The 24,157-nt window shown below is 39.0% G+C and overlaps 1 protein-coding gene across 15 annotated transcripts; it reads right to left on the reverse strand.

The window, feature by feature from the left end:
• Window positions 1-463: 463 nt before the first annotated feature.
• On the reverse strand, window positions 464-23,114 carry RBM34 (RNA binding motif protein 34). Of its 15 annotated transcripts, none has more exons than XM_036919269.2 (11): window positions 22,982-23,113; window positions 22,694-22,868; window positions 22,337-22,473; window positions 16,317-16,548; window positions 15,191-15,250; window positions 12,300-12,343; window positions 5,738-5,769; window positions 5,523-5,586; window positions 4,117-4,156; window positions 3,777-3,911; window positions 464-2,398 (listed from the first exon to the last, which is right to left on the reverse strand). In XM_036919269.2, the coding sequence occupies exons 1-11, from the start codon at window positions 23,038-23,040 to the stop codon at window positions 2,126-2,128; spliced, it is 1,251 nt and encodes a 416-aa protein (XP_036775164.1). In that variant the 5' UTR covers window positions 23,041-23,113; the 3' UTR covers window positions 464-2,125. The 15 variants fall into 15 exon arrangements, 12 of the variants coding, with proteins under 12 accessions (XP_036775164.1, XP_036775162.2, XP_036775163.1 ...); XM_036919267.2 differs by having other exon boundaries at window positions 3,777-3,947; XM_036919268.2 differs by having other exon boundaries at window positions 3,777-3,892; window positions 5,738-5,821.
• Window positions 23,115-24,157: the final 1,043 nt, after the last annotated feature.

The following is a 24,157-nucleotide window of genomic DNA, read 5'->3' on the forward strand; positions in this document are numbered from 1 at the left end:
TTTAAAATCACCTATAAGCTTAAAATCCTGAAACAGAAAACAGCCTAAGAATCCCCTGGGCAAGTGTTCATAAGTAAACCATTAGTGGCTGTGGAATAACCTTAGTGAATTATAACGAATGTTTTTGATAAAACGAAAATTTAAACTATGAGACAGCAGCATGTATAATAAGGACCAGTACTGTCAAGTGACCTTTTCATGTTAGTTAAACATATCCATGTTGTACTGGTCACAGTGTAAAATTAAAGCTATTGCAGATCATAGTCAAAAAAGTATGAGACCACTGATCTAGTTCAAGCCCCTTCTTTCACCAATCAAGGTATTTAAATACGTTGAGAGGCTTGTCCAAGGTCGTACATGCACAATTATAGAGCAGGGTTAAGAATGAGATGTCCTTACTCCAAAGTCTGGGGCTGTATACACAAAAACCTTAAGACCAAAAGCAGCACACTATGTCAGACTCTAAAATTATATAAATTTATATATACATTGTACATTACACAGTATAATACACATTAAAAATACACTATAAAAATAAACAACTTTATACTTTAGTTTATATATCTACAGTGATAGTCTAAAGGCAATGCATCTTTATACAACTGGAAATATGTGCATAAATGTCAAGAATTACCAAGTAATTAGTATTTACTAAACCCTACTTATGAAAAACAAGATTCTACTAAGCATAATATATCAGTCCAATAAAGGAAAACGGAGCTCTGGTTTTACAGAACTACACTTCAAAGACCTGTTAGGTTTTCCTTGTGCTAAACCTGCTACACCCAAAAAGAATTTTCAAAATAATCAGCAATAACTCACTGCCTGCGAGCTAATCCCTCCGCCCCCTCTCCCCGTGCTCGGACTCCATCAACCTAAGTGTTATGATGCATGTATCACAGCTTGTCTGCTTCAGATCAGTCCACCTGATTTACTCCCAGCCCTCCCTCCCAGAAACAGAGGCAGCTTGGTAAGACTTGTGACGGGGACAAAAGCTGTATCACAAAGTCAAGCCCTAAGGAATGCAATGGTATTCTCTCCCCTAATTAAACTCTTGTGTTTCGTGATTAATTACCATATTTATTGGAAATTGTTTCCTTTAAATATGACTTTCTTGAAAGTCTGTTTCACTCTACTTGGTAACATTAATGTAAGAAGCACAAAAGTTCTCTTGGGAGTATTTTTCAAATTAAAAATGAAATAAAAGTAGAAATCTGCTTTATAGCCAATTTGTCAAAGACTGTAATAACCAGTCTCATCATTGGTTAAAAATAGTAAGTCAGAGCAAAATTTCTATAATATTCTTGTTGATTATTTGGTAGATGAAATAAAATAAAAACCCAGAACTCCTTTATCATTAAGTACAAAAGAAAGGGAGAACGATCAGCGGCTGTCACCTAACAGCCCTCAAAACCTCTCTTTTTAGGGATTGTGATTTGACCTTAAATCAGTGTTCTCACTTTATGAAGATATTTTATCTAGGTACAATCAGTATTAAGGCTTATTGGTTTTTCTTAAACTGATAAAAATATTTTTAATTGAAATATAGTTGATATACAGTATTATACTGGTTCCAAGTATACAACAGTGGTTCAAGACTTATATACATTACTAAGTGCTCACCGGGTAAGTGTAGTTACCATTTGTCCACAAAAATATTACAGTATTATTGACCATATTCCCTATGCTGTACTTTTATTCCCTGTGACTATTTTATAATTGGAAGTTCATACCTCTTAATCCCCTTCACCTATTTCACACCTCTCCACCCAATAGCAACTGCAATTCTGTTTTCTTTAAATTTATTCAATTTTTCATTTAGTCTCATCCCAAGTGATTCTTAAAATAACTGTCTTGTTAATTTCATATTTCTAATTTACACTACTACATAACCACTAAAATTCTAAATGTTCAACCCTATGTCTAAAATCATCTGTTATCAGTAACATAATCAACAGTGATTAATCTGACAAAATTAATGTTTCAAAGGAACTGTTACAATGTGAATAAACTGAAAAGGTTTTCCCATTTCACATATACCATCCATATAAAATTCTGAAGCTCAATACATAGGTTCACTACATTTTTATTACTATTACTCAAATGGGGAAAAAGAATTTAAGCTTTAGACTGCTATTTTTTTCTGTTTCTTAGTTTTCTTCTGTCCTTTCTTTTTCTTCTTAATAAGAACAGCTTTTTCTCCAATAAATAAACTTTTAGAATGTCCTCCATTTTTTGAAGCAAAACTAGGTCCTGGCTTAGGTTTATTGACATTCTTCAAACTGGGATTTGAATTTTGTTTTAATTTTTCTTTATTAACAGAACGCATGACTCTGAGTTTTCTTCCCATTAGTTCAGAATTATTTAATTTTAGAGCAAGATGAACAGCATCTGTGTTCTGCAATAAAAAATCAATATATTATTAATTTCTACCAGAAACTCATCTGCAAACAAACTAGTGAAATTTGACTTTAATGGACTGGAACAATTTTCAAGCTTGCACATAGAAACCCTCCCATTTCCACATCCAAAAAGTCCAATCCCAACTGCTCCAGCAGCTGTGCTTATTAGTCTTTCAATCATACTCCCCACGAGTTTTTCCCCAGGAAACACTCATGCTGCCCTGTTAAATAACTGAGTCACAATCCAGTAGACTCCCTTTTTCTCGTTGTAAAATGAAATTTCAACTAACTAGATTAGTCATATGCAATCTTTAAAACCAATGAACCTCCCTCTCACAAGGCTCTCTCTGCAAAAACCCCACTGTATTAGTTAACTTGAGAGCAAGAAACTTATAGTTCCTGAGACGTTGGACTAGATGCTTTGTATTATCCTGTAGGGTTCTGTTTAGATCCAAAGTTCATTATTCTTTTATTCCAATATGGACCACTAAATGTTAACCCCAAATATCCATGAGACATTTGGTAAAAACTTAACAAACTTATCAATTAATGGAAGACAGAGCAGAGAAACAGTAACTGCAAACCAGTAGTGGTGGAGACACAGGGCTGTGACAGCCTTGCATATAAAGTATCTGGGAACACTTATAGAGAATCTTAAAGATGGTCATACATCTAAACCTAGTTAGTAACAGCCCACTGAGGATCTGTCCTTAAGAAGTGATAAGAAAATGCAGGCACAATTTAAAGGCAAACACATAACCACTACAATCCCATTACTACAGGGAAAAAGAGAAACACTGCAAATGTTCAACATTTGGGAATCATTAGAGAAAAGACAGTATAAATTATGTTGTATCACTCAATGGAACTGATTTATACAACAGAAAACACAAAGCAGGCTGACAAAATTTTATGTTCATAGAACTAAATTCAACATTAAAAAATCTGGAAGGAAATGTATTAATGGGTTGTTGAGGGAAGAAAAACTTAAGTGCCATCAGATAGTTTGTATATTCTTATACTTACATTCTAACAATGTTAGGCATGAAACACTGGTTAATGTTTAGTAAACTAATAAATATAACCAATTTTTTACAAAGTCTAAAATTTTCTTCTAAGTGAACTGTCAATTATTTTCTCCCTTTTACAGAAGGTGGCAGAGATTTAATACGTTTAATATCCAATATGTGAAACATTTAGTAAAATCAGTATGGAGAAAGAGGGTACTAGAATATCTTTTGGTTAGGTGCCATTATGGGAACCATACTCCATTATGGCTGGTTATGAATTTAGTTAAGACGGTATTATGAAACAGTAATGACAATCCCCCCTAGCCCATTTCAAAGGATGTGATAATGCATTCGTCTCCCATACCTCAAAGAGCACATAGCCAAACCCTCTGCCGACTCCTGTAACTTGGTCTCTCACAATCCTTACTGCCACAATAGTCCCACAATCCAGAAAGTGTTCCTCAACCGCAGATTCTTCAGCTTCTAGAAAGAAATTCAACTGAAGTGGAAGTAGATTTAGAAACACCTTAAAAAGCTGGAGACGTTTAGTAATATAGCAAAGTAAGCACAGCTCCATGAAAATTAGTCAAGTTACATTCCATACTTCTTAAAGTTAGTCTTAAAGCAAAACATTAAGTTACTACTCAGTTGTTATTGCCATTATTTTAATGATGAACAGGTACTTTTTGTTTAAACAAACTTACTGTATGGGAGATTCCCCACAAATACAGATCTCTTGTCCCTCTGAAACACAAAGAGGGTGGATACAATTCATTCACAGGAGCAGTAAATGGAAGTCATTCTAAAATCCACCCTTTCCCTCACCCTGATCTGATGACACCCCAGTCATTTGGTCTTTCCTGCTGGAATGTGGGCGCCAAAGGAGGCCATGCTTATTCCACTCACAGCTAACACGAAGGCAGACAGTGCTCAAGAAAGGCATGCTATATGTGGGGTGGACCAACTTTTTCTGTAAAGGGCCAGACAGCAAAAATTCTAGGTTTTGCAGGCCATGTAGTCTCTGTTTTAACTACTCACCTCTGCCATTACTGCACAATAACACATAACCTAATGGGTGTGGTTTTGTGCTAATAGAACTTTATTATACAATAGGCAGCAGGTAGATGTGGCCCTCAGGCCAGTTTACTGACCCTATGCTAGGTCCACAATCAAAGCTAGGGATGTGACCCAGGCCTTTGTCATCTCTCAACTAGGTCATTCCGACAGTGACAGCAATGCATTTTTTCTGTGAGCTCTTAACACATTCTTCATTCATTTCAAGAGACCTATGTAAAATGCAAGTCTGGTCACATCACTCTCATATTTAAACTTGTGCAATGGCTCCTGGACAAAAGCCAGACTCCTCAACACAGCAGACCAGAGTCTTCATGATTCAGCCTCTACTTATTTCTCCAACAGCAACTTACTGCTGCCCTCCTCACACTCCACCACTTAGAACTGTACCAACCTCTTGTCACTCCCTAAGCAAATTAAGTTTTGGTCCCCACCATTTATAATGTTTAAAAATCTTTTTGCCTAGGCAATACCGTCTCATCTTCCAAGTCTGATAAAACACCTGTCCCCCTGGAAGCTCTCCTGTCCCTCCTGACCAGCATGTTCCCAAAGGAAGTGCCCCATTCCTCAGCTGACAAGGCATACTGTGCATTTATGACAGTATTTATCACAAAATAGTGCCACAATCAGCCCATCTGTACATCTTTGCCTTTATATCATGTAACACTAGAGAACTGAGACCATATCTTAACACTGTATTTGTGATACAGAGCAGGGACTCAAAACTGTTTAACACATAATCTAACTTTCTAGACCTCAGTATAAAATATGGCATTGGCCCAGATGGCCTTTCACATACCTTCCAGGCTAACTCTGATTATCTGATCTCATGGCAGGGGTGGAAGAACACGTTCTTGAGCTAATGTTGGCTAATGTCCCTATGCCACTTCACCAACACTGTGACCACACAGGATAAGGCTATTCCCTTCTGCGCGTCCCTCATGCTGATTCCACTTCTCTTTTGGCAAAAGCTCAGAAAACATTTCTTCCTGTAAGACCATAGTTAAGTTCTTCACACAACCCAAGGACTACTTACAGATGAAGTCTCAGATGCAAGATCAACTCTAACACGAAATCCATCTGCAATTTGGGCCCCATTTCTGTATTATAAATACAAAGGGAAAATGGTTGTTTAAAGTGAGCACTGAGTCACTATAATCTTTACCCTGAAGTGAAACCAAAGAATAAAACATGTACTTAGACATACTTAAATGCAGTAATTTTGTTCAAACCTCAAAGAGACAAAGTTACCTTTGCAATGCTTTTGCAGCAGCACTCTGGTCCTTAAACACAACATAAGCATTAATATTTTTCTGATCAGGATGAATTTTACGTCTACACCAGAAACAAAAACAAAAGAAGATGTAACATTTCTTAATCTCAAAGTCTCTAAAACAAATAGGACTTGTTTTCTACGCTCAACAAATATGACAAGAATCCTGGGGAAAGCTTCATCTCTTTTAATAGAGTTATTTAATAATAACTCAAAAAATAGCACACAACATACACAGATGTTGGCCAAAACCTGTGACCTCTGCCATCTTACTGGTGATCACTGTGAGGGAGCAGGGGGGCCACCCAGGCAATGGGCCTCAGCCCAGAAACTATAATGTTAGCTACAGCTCTGTATTGAACTCACGCCCAAGTAGACATGAAACACAACTTCAGTTTTACTTTTTACTATAAAATAAAATCTGCACAAACATGTAGCTTAGTGAAGTATTAACAGGCCAACACCCTTGCAGCCATCACCCACCCCAGAAGCCTCTCTCTGTGGCCCTTCCCAGTTGCAGCCTCTCCTCTTCTCCCAAGGTAACCCCCATCTCCTTTTATAGGAACCATTTCCCTATGTATCTAAGTGGTTTTATTATCCCAGTGTCTATTCCTAGACATTATACTTTGGTTTTGAACATTTTTCAACTTCAAAAGTCTTTTAAGTTTTGTTTAAACTACAGGATTCCCTCTTTATCTTACTGTTTGATAGGCAGAATTTCCTAAAGCCTGGATTTGGTCGACTGCAAGCTCATATACAATTCAGTTCCACATGTACCTCTACCCTCTGTATTTCCTGCAAACTGGCAGCTGGAGCCAGAGATTTGATCAGACTCAGATTTGACCCCTTTGTCAGGACCACAGGTAGTGTTGTGTTCTTTCAAGGGGAAGCATGTTTTCACTTTTTTAATGATGCAGTTGTTGCTGCTCAAGGCCTATGCCCACTAACTCATTAGGTTTACAATATGGCGATATAATTTATATGTGACCAGTCAACAGAAGGAGCTAATAATGACCACAGATCCTTCCTGGAAGACACTGCCCTATTGTTTTGAAGTAACAAAAATATTAATGAACAAATGAGTATCATCAAGAAAGGTACTAGAAAATACTATCAGGCATTACTCATGGCATCCTGTAATAATACACTACACAATCTGAAAGTTTTATATTGATTTATAATTTATTAAATGTCTATGATTTTTTAAATGCCTAAGATCTACCAGGCACTGTGTTAGACATTTTATGCATCTGATTTAATCTCACATCTCTAACATAGGTGTTAGTTTTTCTAATTTTATGGATAAGGAAGCTGAGACTCGGAGAGGCATGTGGCCATGATCATAAGACATGAGTGGCCAGACTAGGACTTAAAACAAGTCTAGCAGACTCCAGATCCCCTACTCTTCCCATACAACACACAGCTGCTGACAACATCCTAATCCAGCATGTCCTAGTGTAACCCTAGAGTTAGGGGTACTGTGTTACCCCCAACCCCAACTCATATGTTGAAATCCATTTAATGCCCAGTGTAATGGTAACAAGAGGTGGGGCCTTAAGGAGGTGCTAAGGTCATGAGGGTGGAGTCCTCAGAACAGGATTAGTGCTCTTATTAAATATACCCCCCTAGTCCCCAGCCCTATCTTTATCCTACTGTTTGGCCTACAGTGTATGAGGACACAGTGAGAAGGCCCTGGATAGGACTCAGGATGCCATCCCTCACAAGAACATGCTGGTGCCCCCATCTCAGACTTCCCAGCCTCCAAAACTGTGAGAAATCAATTGCCGTTGTTTATAAGCCACCCAGTCTGTGGTATTTTGTTACAGCAACCCAAATGGACTAAGACAATCCCAAGATAAGATTCTCTTAAAGTCACTTTCCAGTTATGTTAACAACCTGTACTGTTACTCTAGAAATGATCCTGTTGACCCGGGGAATACACAAGCATGTAGCTCTGCCCCTTCCTACTTGGCAAGAATATGGCTTATATCAAGCTTGGTGGATGATCTTAAACTAATGACATCTAGACATCTAAATATTAATGACACCCAGAGTTCTCCTTCCACCTAGAAGCTAGAAGGCCAGGAATAGCATCATTCTTGCCCAAAACAAGAAGAACCCAGGTAACCTACAGCATTATCACTTTTGTTGAAGCCATCAGAGCTAAAGTCGCAAGGAAACCAAGTGGTCTGGAAGCTAAGTAAAGGCAAGCTGTCCGAGGGGACTGTAGGCAGTACTGCACACTGGCTGGTGATTTTAGCTATGATTTTACTAAATTGCTAATGCCAAATGTGGGCTGGGCCTGAAATGGGTCCCTGGGAGCTGCCAACACAAGAGTGTGTACCCACCAGCAGGCCTCTGCCAGTGCCCCCTTGGAAAGACCAAGTATGGGGATGTGGCCTGGAGAAATGAAGGCCTAAGCTAGTGTGGAGAAGGCAAAAAGCCTGCCTGGATTTTCTGTGTGAAGGGGAAGGCTAAGCTGTTGGGGCAGGGACACAAACCCTGCCATCCCCAGGGCACAGGGAAGATCCCCTGTAGCCTGTGGAAGGGAGGCCCCTACACACAGGCAGCACAAGACCCACAGGAAGGAGGGAGGAAACCTGCATCTGAGGCTGGACCAGGTCCATGGAGAAGCCCACTGCCCCCACCAGACCACCAAACAACAGCTGTCTCCAAACTGGATCTTCATAGAAAACTTTTGCTCTTCAGAAGACACCCTTAGAAAGGTTAGCCACAGACTAGGGCAAAACATATATATATCACATAAAGGTCTTACATCCAGAATATATAAAGAACTCTATACAACTCAGTGTAAGATAAACAAGTTACTAGGAAATGGGCAACATTTCTGAACTGACACTTCGCCAAAGATACGAATAGCCAATAAGCACATGAAAAGATGCTTAATATCTTCAATCATTGGCAAAATACAAATTAAAACCAGCTGACAAACCTTTAGAATGGCTAAAATTAAATGACCAATAATACCAAGTATTGACCAATGAGCAACTGGGTTCTCACATTGCTGGTGGGACTGTAAAGCAGCTCAGCCACTTAGGAAATAATTTGGCAGCTTCTTAGATGGTGAACATATACCTACCCAAGACCCAGCGATCCTCACTCCAGGTACTTTCTCAAGAGAAATGATTAGTACGTGAATGTTTTTAGAATCTTTATTCTTGACGCCAAAAACTGAAGATAACCTGAATCTTCATCAACTAGTTAATGGAAAAACAAGCTTTTGTACTGCCATGTAATGGACTAGTCCTGGGCAGTAAAGAACAAGCCACTGAGCATCCAACAATATGAATGGATCTCAGAATCATCATGCTGAACAAAAGAAGTCAGACAAGAGTACATTTTGTATGATGAGTCCATTTATGTAAAATTCTAGAAAATTCAAACTAACAGCACAGACAAGGAGCAGGTCACTGGCTGCCTGGGGACAGGCAGGTAAAAAGAAGCCAGGGATACACGTACTCAGGAGAAAGACAGTAGCAATGGCTTCACCCTTGCAGACATGTAATAAAATCATAAAATTGCACATTTCCAATATACGGTTTACTGAAGCTAAGTAATACATTAATAAAGCAGAGAAAAAGGTTAAACATTCTTTGACTATATGAAAAAGCAAAAAAGTTTACTTAGGAAAAGCCCCCCATAAGCAAAGCAACAAAGCAAATGACCAACATTTGGGAAAAATATTTGTGACTCAAATCACAGAAGGTAATTTCCTTAATATCCCACAGATCTAAGATAAACAATTCAACAGGAAAAAAAGGGGGGGGAGGGGGCAAATGACAGTAATAATTCAGACAAAAGGAAGCACAAATGACTCTTGAATATATGGAAAGACGCTCACTTATAAGAAATGCAAACTCCAAATGCCACTTTCACCTATCAGGTAAGCCTAGGATCAAAAAATTCAAAAACATATTGGTAGTAAATGGACTGGTACTAAATAAGTTACCATTTCTATGGGAAAGCAGTCAAAACTACAAATGCAAATACCCTTTTGAACAAGCAATTCCAGTGCTAAAAGTTTAAACTACAGATAACTTCACTTATGTAGTAGAGAAGTATAAGGTCATTCATTCCAGCATTATTTGTAAAGGTCAAAAGATTGGAAAAAAACTAAAAGTCCATCAATGGAAGCATATTAAAACAAGTTATGGGACACCTTTCAGATTACTAAGATGCTTTGAAAAAGGAGGAACCAATTTTTACACTAATATAAACAGATCTCCAGGTTACATTAAGTAGAGAAAAGGAAAATGTGTATAGTATGTTGACTACCTCTGCTTCAAAAAGTTAACCTTGTAGGGGTAACGGATGATATGTAGATATGTAAACACATAAAATGTCTCTAGAAGGTCATACAAGAAAGAAAAAGCAGCAGCTGCTTGGGGCAGGTTAGTGGCAGGGAAAAGATATAGGAAAGGATTTTTTCACTCTGCACTTTTTACAGTTTTATTTTTTACCATTTGCTTCATTATTTATTCAAATAATTCAATTCAAAAATATTTTCAACTGGGGGCATGGGTCGGGGAGACCAAAGGCCATCATAGTGAGCAAACTCCTCTTTTTTTCTGGTATCCCAACTCCTTAGTATTGCTACCACATATTCCTATCAGAACATCGTTTCTGCAGAAATTTAGGCCCCTGAGTTTCAGCCTCATACAGAAAGAAAAGTCTGTATGGCCCAGAGAAGGGTTGTACCTTACTAGAGCTTCCCATTTCCCACACAATCTGAACAATGCCTTGTATAAAGGAGAACTTTGCCTCCACAAACTAGTTACCTCGATGTTGGTTACCTCAACAAGCATTACTGGATTCAGTAATATTAACACATATTTATCAAGTGTCAACTATACAATTGGTGTTGGGATGGTTATGGGAAAAAACTGGCAAAGATCTGGTCTGTCAAATAATTCTAAATCAGGAATAAATGGAGAAATGAACTCACTCAAAGCGACTGCGGCAATTCAAAAAATCCTGATACAGTAACATTCCCAGAAATAGTTTTTAAACTTAATTCAATCAGTACTGGCTGAGGCAACTCATAACCTCTTGTCTGTTTTATTGAGGTAATTAACATATAATACTATACTAGTTTCAAGTTTATAATAGAATGATATTTGTATATATTGTGAAATAATCACCACAGTGTGTATAGTTAACATCCATCACCACGACACAAGTTAGATTTTTTCCATCTGATGAGAACTTTTAAGATCTACTCTCTTAGCAACTTTCAAATATACAATACAGTATTAGTAACTAGAGTCACCATATTATGAATTACATCTCCAGAACTTAATTATTTTATAACTTAAAAGTTTTCTTTTGAACCCCTTCACCCATTTCCCCTATGCTCTTCCTCTGGCAACCACCAACCTGTTCTCTTTGAGTTCAGGTCCCTTTTCTTAAGATTCCACATATAAGTAAGATCACATGGTATTTATCTTTCTTTATCTAACTTATTTCACATGGCATAATGCCCTCAAAGTCTATCCATGTTGTCCCGAATGGCAAGATTTCCTTCTTTCACGACTGAATAACATACTACTATGTATATACACACCACATTTTCTTTATCCATTCATCTATCAAAAAACACTTAGGTTGTTTCCAAGTCTTGGCTATTGTAAATAATGAAGCAATTTAATGTATATTAAAGTATATCACTATATTTTATCTACTATATCTATATAGATGTGACCTACTTATTTAATATATATCTATATCTAATATACACACCTCTGCTTGTAAAAGCCATCATTTCATGTACCAGTAAGAAAGAAAAAACAAGTTACAGGAAACCCTGGATAAAACTGACAGAAAATGAGAAATAAAGGTTGTAAAACTTCAACTTACACAATGTTATATGTAAATTATATTTCAATAAAATAACTAATGAGAAAGGGAGAGTAAGGACTCTTGCACATCTCATTCTTGGCACTGGGTGGATAAGGAGGGTAGAGGAAAAATCCTCTGAGAACTTGAGCCACAAGCCACACTACCAGTGTGGTCCCCAAGCCCTCACAGAGAACTTAAATGGTCTAGGGCTGGTAGAACCCCCAGTACTGAGAGAAGCAAACATGAATTCTCTCTGGAAACATCTGACCAGCCAATGCAGCTATGGGGCATCCCTGATTTTCAGATGCATTTCAGTATCTTAAGATGTCAACAATTTTCAACAATGTGTGCCTTAGAATCAATGAAATATGATATTTATGATTTTACTAGAATATTTGGGCAGAAAATTGTCTTATTCTCTTCCAAACATTGCCTAATCATCCTTGATATTTCCTATGGTGCATTTTCTAGTAAGTTCTTTTGCAATATTCTCTGAGTACACAATTCACATTAAGGCTTAAAGACAAACATCTGACAAATTTATGTGCTATTACAGACATAAGGAAATAGTGAAGCATGAGGTATTATCCAAATATAAAAATCTATGAAAAAAAATGATCTAAATTTTTAACCAAAATGGAAGAGTTTAAGACCACTCCCTTTCTCTAATTATAAACTTACTTTATTGCTGCCAACTTTTTGGACAAAGTTCCCTCTGCTGGAATCTTTTAAGAGAAAAAAAATATTAAAGAAAATTCATTAGTTGAAGTATTACTTCCAATTAATTATATTCTAGTTAACTGAATTCTAAACATCTAACTCTAATGACATGATGTGACCAAAAACAAAAACATTCTAGGAAAATATTGAATCAGAAATAACCATCCTAAGGTTATGTGAATGGGACCTGGAGGCTTAGGAAAAACATTTCCAATGATAGTACAATATTTAGATTTAAAAGGCATCAATGGAAATAAATATCTGTGCCTTCAAAATGTGTCACTCAAAGGGGTCTCCAGTAATGAGAGACCATTAATGTTAAAGATGCACATGAAAAATGTAAAGAAAACTGTTTCACAAAATGAGCTTGGAAAAAAGCAACATTTCTAAATTAATATATCCTACATGATTTTAAATACGTTTAAATTGATAAATAATGTAAGACATGCCAGTTGGCAAAAAAAAAAAAATCTGTGATATCTTTAATGGACAAGTAAGGGAATCTCCTTTATATTCAGGTATACTTTATTTTCAGTCATATATATACATACTATTATGAGTGAAGGCTGTAGATAGCAAAGACTTTACGGAGGAGGTGGAAATTTAGGTCAATGACTGTGACTGCCTATGTGCCAATACAGCCAGGTACTGAGAAGATTAAGGCAAAGATAATAGACCCTTCAGCTCCCAGTCTAGGAGCATATATGAATGTCAATCTCATTTAGGATAATCATAAATCTCTCCTGGAAAACTTCCTTTCTTAGTTATCTGATAGTCTATAAAGTAAAACTAGGAAGTGTGAACTATTTGTTTTCAGTTTGTCTTGCTTAAACTGCTAATAGTCAAACTCTCAAATTATAGACAGAAAAACAGTACAAGACATAAGAAATGTACAAGTGAATAATTAATGAATAATGGTCTTCAAAACTCATTTATTGGGTGCCTCCTAGGAGCTCTCAAGGACTTATGTCCTTTTACTGAAGATAGAAATGAGTAAGTATAACATAAGGTAGTAAAGTACAAAAAGAATTTGGAGAAAATATTACCACTTAATCATATAATGTATCAGAAAAAGCCTAAGTGACATTTTAACTGCCTAATGGAAAACAGAGTTTCTTGATAGGCAAAATGAAACTTTAAGGATTCCCAACAAAGCAAATGAACTGAACGAAAGGGCAAAGGTGAGAAAGCCCAAGCCTATGACCACCAAGGAAGGACACTCCCAGGCTGCAGGACAGTCACGTGGGAGGAACACAGGGCCTCAGGGCCACCCTATGCAGACTGTCAGGCTTAGAACTTATATCTCACCAACAGTGAGAAAATCGGGAAGCTTTTAGCCAAGTCCGTACATATTTAATGCACAGGATGGATGAGCAAGACCAACAGGTACACCTGTAATCACAGCTTGCAGCCTGGGAAGTCAGACGAACAACAACTGCAGAATACACAAGGACCACAGTGAGGTATGGGGTGTTCAGAGCGCACAGCAGGGTCACCAACCATACCAGTAATCCAGTGACAGGCCAGAGTCTGGGCAGCTCCCCAAAGGCAAGACCAGGCACTATGTGCACGCGCGCATGTGTGTGCGTGTGTGTGTTGCTCATGGCAGGGGAGAAAAATCAGGCGGGAGTTCATTAGAGGTGGACTGAAGATACGAACACAATAGGCCTCTGTAACTATTCATTCAGAAGGAAACGAGAACTTAGGTAGATGAGAAAAAGAAAGGAATGGCTCTTCTTTGGAAGGAAGCACAGCTGAGAATCAGGCTGGGATGACAAACAACAAGAGGCAAGGGCGAAGAGAGACAAAGGCAACAAGGCCTGCAGCCTGGGGGCGGGACAGATGGTGGCAGGCACAGAGAGGCTGAAAGTGGGGTGCTGGCAAGACACCCAAGTGACTGTGTCAGGCAAGAATCCAATATGGGGAAATGGGACTCAGAAGGGCAAAGTACATGCAATGTAAGTGAGAAACAAACACCATGACAGAAATTATGGAGACTGTGCCCAAATCTCAGGAAATGTCTACTTTTAGAGAAGTTAGCATTTCTGCCCTCTGGGGACTGCTGGCAATGTCTGGAGGTATTTTTGTTTGTTAGAGCTGGGGTGGGGAGGATGCTACCAGCATCAAGCTGGCAGAGGCCAGGGATGCCGCTGAACACCCTTTAATGCACAGGGCAGCTTCCACCAACAAAGAATTATCTTACACAAAATGTCCATGCTATCAAGGCTGAGAAACCTCACTTTGGAGAATCACATGAGAAAAAGCAATTAGAAACAAGGAATAAACATTTCCTATATCCTAATACACATTCATTACATTAAAAGAAAGAGGATAGGAATGACCCTTGATTCATGTGCCAAGGAACACGGTTTTAAGTGTGCTACAGAATGCTCAATTGATGAAATCAGATAACCACTTACTCCTATAAAGTTTTAATATTAAATTGATTAAAAAAGAAAACCCTGTCTAGAGGGAAGCTTAGATACTGTGTATATCACACAAACCTCACATACTGAATGCCTGATTCCAGAAACGCTATTCATTAAGTGTTAATGTTTCTGGCTACCTGACACAGCAAACAAAAGTCACCCACCCACCCTCCGAAATACACTATTAGCTTTAGTAACAAGGATAACATTTCTCTAGGTGAACTCATTAAATTATTTAACAAACTACAAGAGTCAGCAGTAAATATTTAGAGAAAGTCTTCTTTTGGCCTAGATCTGAATTTACTGATTCAAACGACTTAAGTGAAATGCTCCTCAATCTCACTGTTATTAACACGTTAGTAAGTCTGATTTAAATGTGATACATTTTAAGATTATGCAATTTTGAGTAGGCAGAAAACATACCAGAGAACGAAATCGTACAGATTCTATCTGTCCATACTCTTTAAAAAACGACTTCAGCTTCTAAAATAAAAATATATATATATACACTTCAGTCTACTTTCAGAACATCAAGTAAGTGCTACAAAATGGAATTAAATAAAACTGATAATCTTTACGAACATTTCAGGAAAAGTGGGTGACTATTCAATTGGAAGACAAAAAATTTTACTGGAACATATAAAAAGAAAACACAATTAAGTTCATGAGAAATGCCCCAATTGTATGGAATTAGCACCATCAGACTTAAGAAAAATCTAGAGGATAAATTTTATGCATTATTCTTATGAATGGCTCAGGATGTGAAGAACTTATTTTACAGTTAGGATATTTACTTCTATAATCAATTCTACTTCAAAAAATTGAGGGTGCAAAGCACTACACACACTCCCTTCCCTTTAGCCCTTTATAAGCTAACAAGATCAATAACCAAAACTATGCTACAAAGCAAAATGTGTTGTTTTACAAAATAATCACAGATCAAACACTAGGTGACAAAAGGACAAGGAGGAGAGGGAAAAACAAGTTTTTAGTACTGTTCTTATGAAAGTGGAGTTTAAATTGTCTTTCAAAGCATGAGGTGAATTCTAACCCAAGGGATTGACAACAATGTGGCTATCACATGAAAACACAGACAGTAAAGGGCATATTTTGAGTTTAGGGAACTTTACATAATGGAAGAAAACTTAGGATACAGTCATTCATTTACACAACACATATTTTCTGAGCTCCTATGGCTAGGCACTGTCTCAGGTTTATGTTACTGTGGCATTAATAGGACATAAGGCTGGGAAAAACAAAAACAAAGCAGATGGGAGGCCACTGCAACTGTTCAAATAAGATTTAAGAAAGCCTGAATTAGGGCAGTGACTATGGAAATGGTAAGGCAGGGCAGACCCTGGCATCAATATACAGAATGATTAATGGGTCATTTAAAATGAAGCTACACATTATGTGTTATATTATGACTTATTAATGTACTATTTAATTATGTTTATGACTTATTATGTGTTTATTAAATAAAGGAAACATGAACAAAAGTTATGATTAAATTCTCCAAATCTTGACAATATACAGATCACACACTCACCTTCTTATTACATGTGACAGGCAAATTCCCAACAAATACAGTTCTCTCATTCTTTAATTGCTCTTCTTCTTGGTTGATTTGAATTTTCTTTCTTTGAGGTACAACTGTGTGATCTACATCATCAAGGACATGTTTATCTGCTTCTTTAATACCAGCATGAAAATTTTTCCTTTTCTGCCCTTGTTTCTGGTGAATTTCTTCTTCTAAATCGGCACTTGCTAGAGCATTTTCCCTTTTTAAGGCAGATAAGGAAGGAAGGAAGGAAAGAAAGAAAGAGGAAGGGGAAAGGAAAGAAATAAGAGTCATAGAAGTCAGGTCCAGTATTTGACAAAGTACAGAGATTAGAAGTATTTCCCCCCTACATCTACCTTTCCCAAATATAAACTTACCATTCCCAAATATACTTAAATTTAAGAAGTAGCATTATCAAAAAGTGACTTGTATCTTTAGAAAACTTAAGACTTAGAAAAAGTTAAGCTCAATTTCCAAAGATACATTAAAACTGCCAGGGAAGAGAACCAAGATGGCGGCATGAGTAGAGCAGCGGAAATCTCCTCCCAAAACCATATATATTTTCGAAAATGTAACAAATACAACTGTTCCTAAAAGAGAGACCAGAAGACACAGGACAACAGCCAGACTACATCCACACTGGTGAGAACCCAGCGCCTTACGAAGGGGTAAGATACAAGCCGTGGCCCGGCAGGACCCAAGCGCCCCTCACCCCAGCTCCCAGCAGGAGGAGAGGAGTCAGAGCGGGGAGGGAGAGGGAGCCCAGGACTGCTGAACACCCAGCCCTAGTCATCCACACCGGAGCGTAGACACACAGTGCGTGTGTGGGGTGCTGGAAACTAGGGAAACAGGACAGTAAGACCTGTGAGCGGGTCCCCGCAGCTGACACCCCTGGGACAAAGAAAAGCGAGTGCTTTTTGAAAGTCTTAAAGGGACAGGGACCCCACAGCTGGACGGAAGCATCCTGGGACACTTAGCCCAGCAGCTGGGAATCCCAGGGAACTCCGGGCGCCCTAACCCCCTGGGCGGCAGCGCAGCTCGGAGGCCCCTCACTGTGATAAACAGCCTCCCACACATTCGCGGTTCCACCATATTGGAGTAGCAGCCTGAGGCTGGCCACGCCCACAGCAACTGTGGAACTAAACTCCACAGCGGCCGGGCAAGAATCAGAGGCCCTGTCTGAGCGCAGCTGCCCAGCACAAGACGCTAGAGGTCGCTGTTCTCCCAGGAGAGGAAGGCCACAAACCAGCAAGAAGAGACTTTCTCTTAGCCAACGCATGTACCAGCTCCCCACAAATACCTCTATCACCATGAAAAGGCAGAAGAATTTGATACAGACCAAGATCACAGAGGCAAACCCTGAGAAGGCGATAGACCTAACCAATCTCCCTGAAAAAAGAATTAAAAATAAAGCTCATAACCATGTGATGGAGCTGCAGAGAAATATGCAAGAGCGAAGGGATGATGTCCAGAAGGACATTACAGAAATGAAACAATCTCTGGAAGGATTTATAAGCAGAATGGATAAGATGCAAGAGGCCATTGATGGAACAGAAACCAGAGAACAGGAACACATAGAAGCTGACGCAGAGAGAGATAAAAGGATCTCCAGGAATGAAACAATATTAAAAGAATTGTGTGACCAACTCAAAAGGAACAACATCCGTATTATGGGGTACCAGAAGAAGAGAGAGAAAAAGGGATAGAAAGTGTATTTGAAGAAATAATTGCTGAAAACTTCCCCAAACTGGGGAAGGAAATAATCGATCAGATCACGTTAAGTGCACAGAACCCCCAACAGAAGGAACACAAGGAGGACAACACCAAGACACATAATAATTAAAATGGCAAAGATCAAGGACAAGAACAGAGTTTTAAAGGCAGCTAGAGGGAGGAAAAAGGTCACCTACAAAGGAAAACCCATCAGGCTATCATCAGACTTCTCAACAGAAACCTTACAGGCCAGAAGAGAATGGCATGATATATTTAATGCAATGAAAGAGAAGGGCCTTGAACGAAGAATACTGTATCCAGCACAATTATCATTTAAATATGAAGGAGGGATTAAACAATTCCCAGACAAGCAAAAGTTGAGGGAATTTGCCTCCCACAAACCACCTCTACAGGGTATTTTAGAGGGACTGCTCTAGATGGGAGCACTCCTAAGACTAAATAGATGTCACCAGAGAAAATAAAATCACAGCAAAGAAAGCAGACCAACCAAATACTAACTAAAGGCAAAAAATAAAATCAACTACCCACAAAAGCAGTTAAAGGAAACACAAAAGAGCACAGAATAAAACTACCAACATATAAAGAACGGAGGAGGAGGAATAAGAAGGGAGAAAAATAAAGAATCATCAGACAGTGTTTAAAATAGCTCAATAAGCGAGTTAAGTTAGACAGTAAGGTACTAAAGAAGATAACCTCGAACCTTTGGTAACCACGAATCTAAAGCCTGCAATGGCAATAAGTACGTATCTTTCAATAATCACCCTAAATGTAAATGGACTGAATGCACCAATTAAAAGACACAGAGTAATAGAATGGATAAAAAAGCAAGACCCATCTATATGCTGCTTACAAGAGACTCACCTCAAACCCAAAGACATGCACAGACTAAAAGCCAAGGGATGGAAAAAGATATTTCATGCAAACAACAAGGAGAAAAAAGCAGGTGTTGCAGTAGTATCAGACAAAATAGACCTCAAAACAAAGAAAATAACAAAAGATAAAGAAGGACATTACATACATAATGATAAAGGTCTCAGTCCAACAAGAGGATATAACCATTATAAATACATATGCACCCAACACAGGAGCACCAACATATGTGAAGCAAATACTAACAGAACTAAAGGAGGAAAGAGAATGCAATGCATTCATTTTAGGAGACTTCAACACGCCACCCACTCCAAAGAATAGATCCACTGGACAGAAAATAAGTAAGGACACAGAGGCACTGAAAAACACTAGAACAGATGGACCTAATAGACATCTATAGAACTCTACATCCAAAAGCCACTATTTACAATAGCCAAGAAATGGAAGCAATCTAAGTGTCCATCAGTAGATGAATGGATAAAGAAGATGTGCTACATATACACAATGGAATATTATTCAACCATAAGAAGAAAACAAATCCTACCATTTGCAACAACATGGATGGAGCTAGAGGGTATAAATAAGCCAGGCGGAGAAAGACAAACACCAAATGATTTCACTCATATGTGGAGTACAGGAACAAAGAAAGACTGAAGGAACAAAACAGCAGCAGAATCACAGAACCTAAGAATGGACTAACAGTTACCAAAGGGAAAGGGATGGGGAGAATGGGAGGGAAGGGAGGGATAAGGGTAGGAAAAAAAAAGGGGGGTATTACAATTAGCATGTATAATTTTGGGGTGGGCATGGGGAGGGCTGTGCAACACAAAGACAAGTAGTGATTCTACAGCATCTTACTACGCTGATTGACAGTACTGTAATGGGGTTTGTGGGGGGGACCTGGTGAAGGGGGGACCCTAGTAAACATAATGTTCTTCATGTAATTGTAGATTAATGACAACAAAATAAAAAAAAACTGCCAGGGAATAGCATAGCAACACAAGTTCATTTAAAGCTCTTGGAGAGTTACTTTACACCCCATTCATACCCAATTTCATTCCCTGATCTAGAACTCCAGGGCTACTGTAGCAATACCAGGGATTCTATAAAGGTTAACTGAGCTGCAAAATACTGGCCCATAGGGAAAACCAGATTTCCCACTTATAATAGTTCTGTAAGATTTTAAGGATTGCTTGGCAAAATAAAATAGAAAGCTTTGGTGCACATGTGAGGTCTGAACATCAGTCCCAAAATACAGCTGGACAGGGATCTTAAGGGAGAGAATGGGTAGCAGGAGTGATAAAAATCATTCATTTATTCAGAAAACATTTACTAGGCTTCACTTAGTTCTACCCTCTGGGGATAGAAAGATAAAGAGACTATTAAAGTATAAAAGGACTTTCAATAGTCCAGTCTCTGAAGAGACAGGCAAGTTCACAACAAAGTGGTACATTTATAATACATGGTGTCGAAACAGACAAAAAAACAAGAGAAATGAGATAGGCTTCTCTGAGTTAGAAAGGCAATGTCTGGCACACGACAACCTTCAGTAAATGTTGGCCACTGTGACTCCTTCACTAGACCATAAACTCTACTGAGGAGAGGGTCCATGCCTTGATTTTGTTCACTACTGTATGTGACCTAGCAGATGTGAAAGGAAACAAAACAGTGTAAGATGGAAAACAGGTCAAGAATGTTATCAACCTGTTATGCCAAAGTACTTAGATTTTATCCCACGGAAGATGGAAGATGGAGAGCCTCTGAAGACTTTAAGATGCCTAAGATAATTTGGGCAGCAGAGTGGAAGATAATAGCAACGGGACAAGGCTGGATGGATAAGGGGAGCCAGTAAGGAGACAGTCAGAATTGCACATCTCTGGAAAGAGACAACAGACCGACCAAAACAAGGAAGGGAGTGGAAAGACAGCATCATCAGGACTTGGCAACTGATTAGATCTGCTAGGAAAAGAAAGTATGGGATGACCTCCAAGTCACTGGCTAAGACAACTAGAAGGCTAGTAGTATCACTCATGCAGAGGAATGGGTCTGATAAGGCTAATTAGCTCAGTCTGAAGCATTCTGAATTTTAGGTATAAATGAAATACAGGGACAGATGCCAGCAGGCAAACAGATAGGTCAAGAGCTCAGGAGGGGGGAGACCAGAATGGTGGAGCCATGGGCCCAGCAGAATGGAGGGTGAAAACGGTCATGAGAAGATGACTGAGAACAAATACTGAGGGAAATCAACATTTACGAAGCAGTAAGAAGAAAAGGTATCCACACTAACACTGAGTAGGAAAAGACAAAAGGAGTCAGAAGGGATTGCTATCAAAGAATCCAATTGCTTTGAGAAGAAAAGCAGCCATTTAAGTGTACTGGAGAGGACTAGAGAGACAAAGGCTGTCTGCCTATTAAACATGGCAAGTTGGCAGAGGTTCACTGAGCACTGTTTTAGAAGGATGGTCAGAGCAAGTGAAAACACAACAAAGAAACAAGCAGACTGCAAGCACATGGAAGAGAAAGAGACCAAGAAAAGGAAGACAGTGCAAAGTATAGACTCCTTTTTTCTTAAAGCTTGACTATGAAGGGAGGTACTGGAGAATGGTAGCAAACAGGGACAAGAGACTATAGAATGTGTTTGGTTTTGTCGGATTTCTTTTTTTTAAGATGAGAATCTTGAGCACATTAGTATGGTGCACAGACCAAAGTTAACAGGAAACAGGAGAAAATGGATATACCTCATGGCACAATCCCTAAGGAGGAAGAGGAAGGTGGTATACACAGCATAGGTGATTGTACAAGAGGAGGAAGGCACCTTTCTGAGAGAAAGGGGAAGAAATTAAGGATGTGCACAGATGATGGAAGAAATTAAGGATGTGCATAGATGTTTTCAGAGGAGGACAAAAAATAGTTCATAATCATTAGCAGTTAACAGCTGTGACTGGGTAACAAGATCACCTGCTAAGAAAAGAGAACTAGAGGGCTTGAAAAGAGTATGTAGCATGATAAACAGGAAAGTTAACTAGGTGGTGGCACTGTGATATGGGTCTAGATATACAAATACTGTAAAAAATATATATGTATATATATGTATTTTTTAAGTTAATAGGGACAATTTGATCTCTGAGTTTAAGAACACCAAATTCATCTTCTTCATTTACAGATAAAACGTGTTAGCTTTGCTTCTAAATAATGAGGGGGATATAAATGGGGTAAAGGTGAGACAAGATTGGCCAAATATTAATAACTGTTAATACTGGGCACATGGGGGAGATTTTCCGTAACAAAAAAAATTTTTTTTTAATTAGAACTATGCAACGAGAAAAATATTACGATGAATATTGCAGGTATTAAGAATCTCAATTATTTTACATCAAATTTAACATTAAGATAAGTTTACCAACCTGTTTGCCAACTTTTTGTCTGCATCAGAAAGCTTTTTGTTCACTTTCATTTTTTTTGCAGGTTCTTGCAAAAGTGGTATTTGAATTTGGGATGTATTTTCTTCCTCCTCACCCCTTTTTTTTTTCTTCGTGATTTCCTATTAAAAGTTTGAAGTTATGTTTGAGACCTCATCCCTTTTAATAATTTAGTAGTCTTTCTCAATTGGCATCTTTTCTCTCACTGGGATGTCCAATAATGAAAGGTTACTTAAAATTAATCCTATCTGCCCCCCCTTTAGAAACCATGCTCCGAAAGGTAAATTAGCTTGTTTTAAAGCTGTTCTAATGAGCCATTCGAAACAGACCACAATAACTTACTTTAGGCACAGGCACATAGACGGGTTGAAGCTGAGGCTCAAAGGAGCTGAAGAGGGACGCCAGCCGAGCTGCGCTGCCTCCGGAGGGGTGATCGCCGTGGAACAAGCTTTCCGCGACTTGTCCGACAAGATAGTCTCCTGTCAGAGCCCCACGAGCGCCGCGGTCTGGATTCTCCCTAGATACCGACGCGAGGCTTAGCTCAGAGACACCACGGCACGCCCCGCCGCTTCGCCCGCCCGAACTCCCGAACGCACACCTTGCCAGGTGGACGTACCACGCGCCACTCACCCCTTCCCAGCATTCTTCTTTTTCTTCCCTTTGTTCTTTCCTGCGACGGCCATTTTCATCCCAAGGTCCCCCAAGCAGCAACAGCGCGAGAGCCGCCCTTCCGGGTCCTATCTACTTCCGCTCCCGGAACCACGCTCTTAATGCTCCGGGTGCCGCCGCAGCCGCGCAGGGGGCGAGGCACCGGGCGAGCGGGCTCAGGCTTCCGCGCCGGTTTGTACCTGTTCCTGCTTGGGAGAAGCCTAATCTTAGGGGTGAAGCGTCTTCCGAGAACCTGGGGCCTGCAAGTTTCTTAAGAATCAGCGAGACTGGGAACGGGGGTGTCTGTCCAGTAAGAGAGAAAACGTGTTCGAAAGTCCCTGAATTGTTGAAGAGGAAGTAGGAGGTTAACCTGAAATGGGGTTTTACAGAGATGAGTGTAACTCCATATGAAGAGTCGATGAATCGGAGTGACGGGTACACGCAACTTGTTTGCACTACTCGTACAACCCTTCTGAAATTTGACATTATTTCAAAAATAGTTAAAAACTAATAGTTGGAGACCACAGCTCTACCTGCTCTGCCCCGCTGTTCCACCAGGAAAGCAGCTCCTTGGCACTCACAACTTGTTTCTTAAGCCTACCTTCCCAGACTTAACTCCTCCAAACCCTCACATTCTAGCCTGTTTTTTGTCACCACGTTATTATTCCCTCTTACCCGTTATTCGTTCTCCCACCACTGCCCTCCTTTTACACCCTCACTTTCACATGCAAAGTTGTACCCATCTTTCAAAGCCCAGGTCAGATACTGTCTTTTAAGAAAATTTTCGAGATACGATCATTTTCCAAGCCTCCAGCATATTATTATTTACAGTCTCTCTAAATGAAAATGGGTGTGTTAATCATCCTGTAGTGTTCGTTTTCCATACCTATTAACTCCTTGGTAAATTGACTTCAAGGTAATAAAAGGTGAATATTAAAATTTAACCATTTTATTCAGTTTTGGTGGTAAAATAGCATTTGACTGTGAATCTTCGGGAACAGACCTGCTTTTTGAAAGCTGCTTAACAGAAGTCACTGGGAATACTTGACCTTTTATAGCCCAAATCAGGTAAGTTGATGAAAAAAAACACAATATTCACCTGGCCCTCGTTTTGATTTCTGAGTTGCTTATTTTGGTTTCCCTTGTGACCTTGTTATT

Source organism: Manis pentadactyla, chromosome 8 (genome assembly GCF_030020395.1).
Source record: "Manis pentadactyla isolate mManPen7 chromosome 8, mManPen7.hap1, whole genome shotgun sequence".
Classification (NCBI taxonomy): Eukaryota; Metazoa; Chordata; class Mammalia; order Pholidota; family Manidae; genus Manis; species Manis pentadactyla.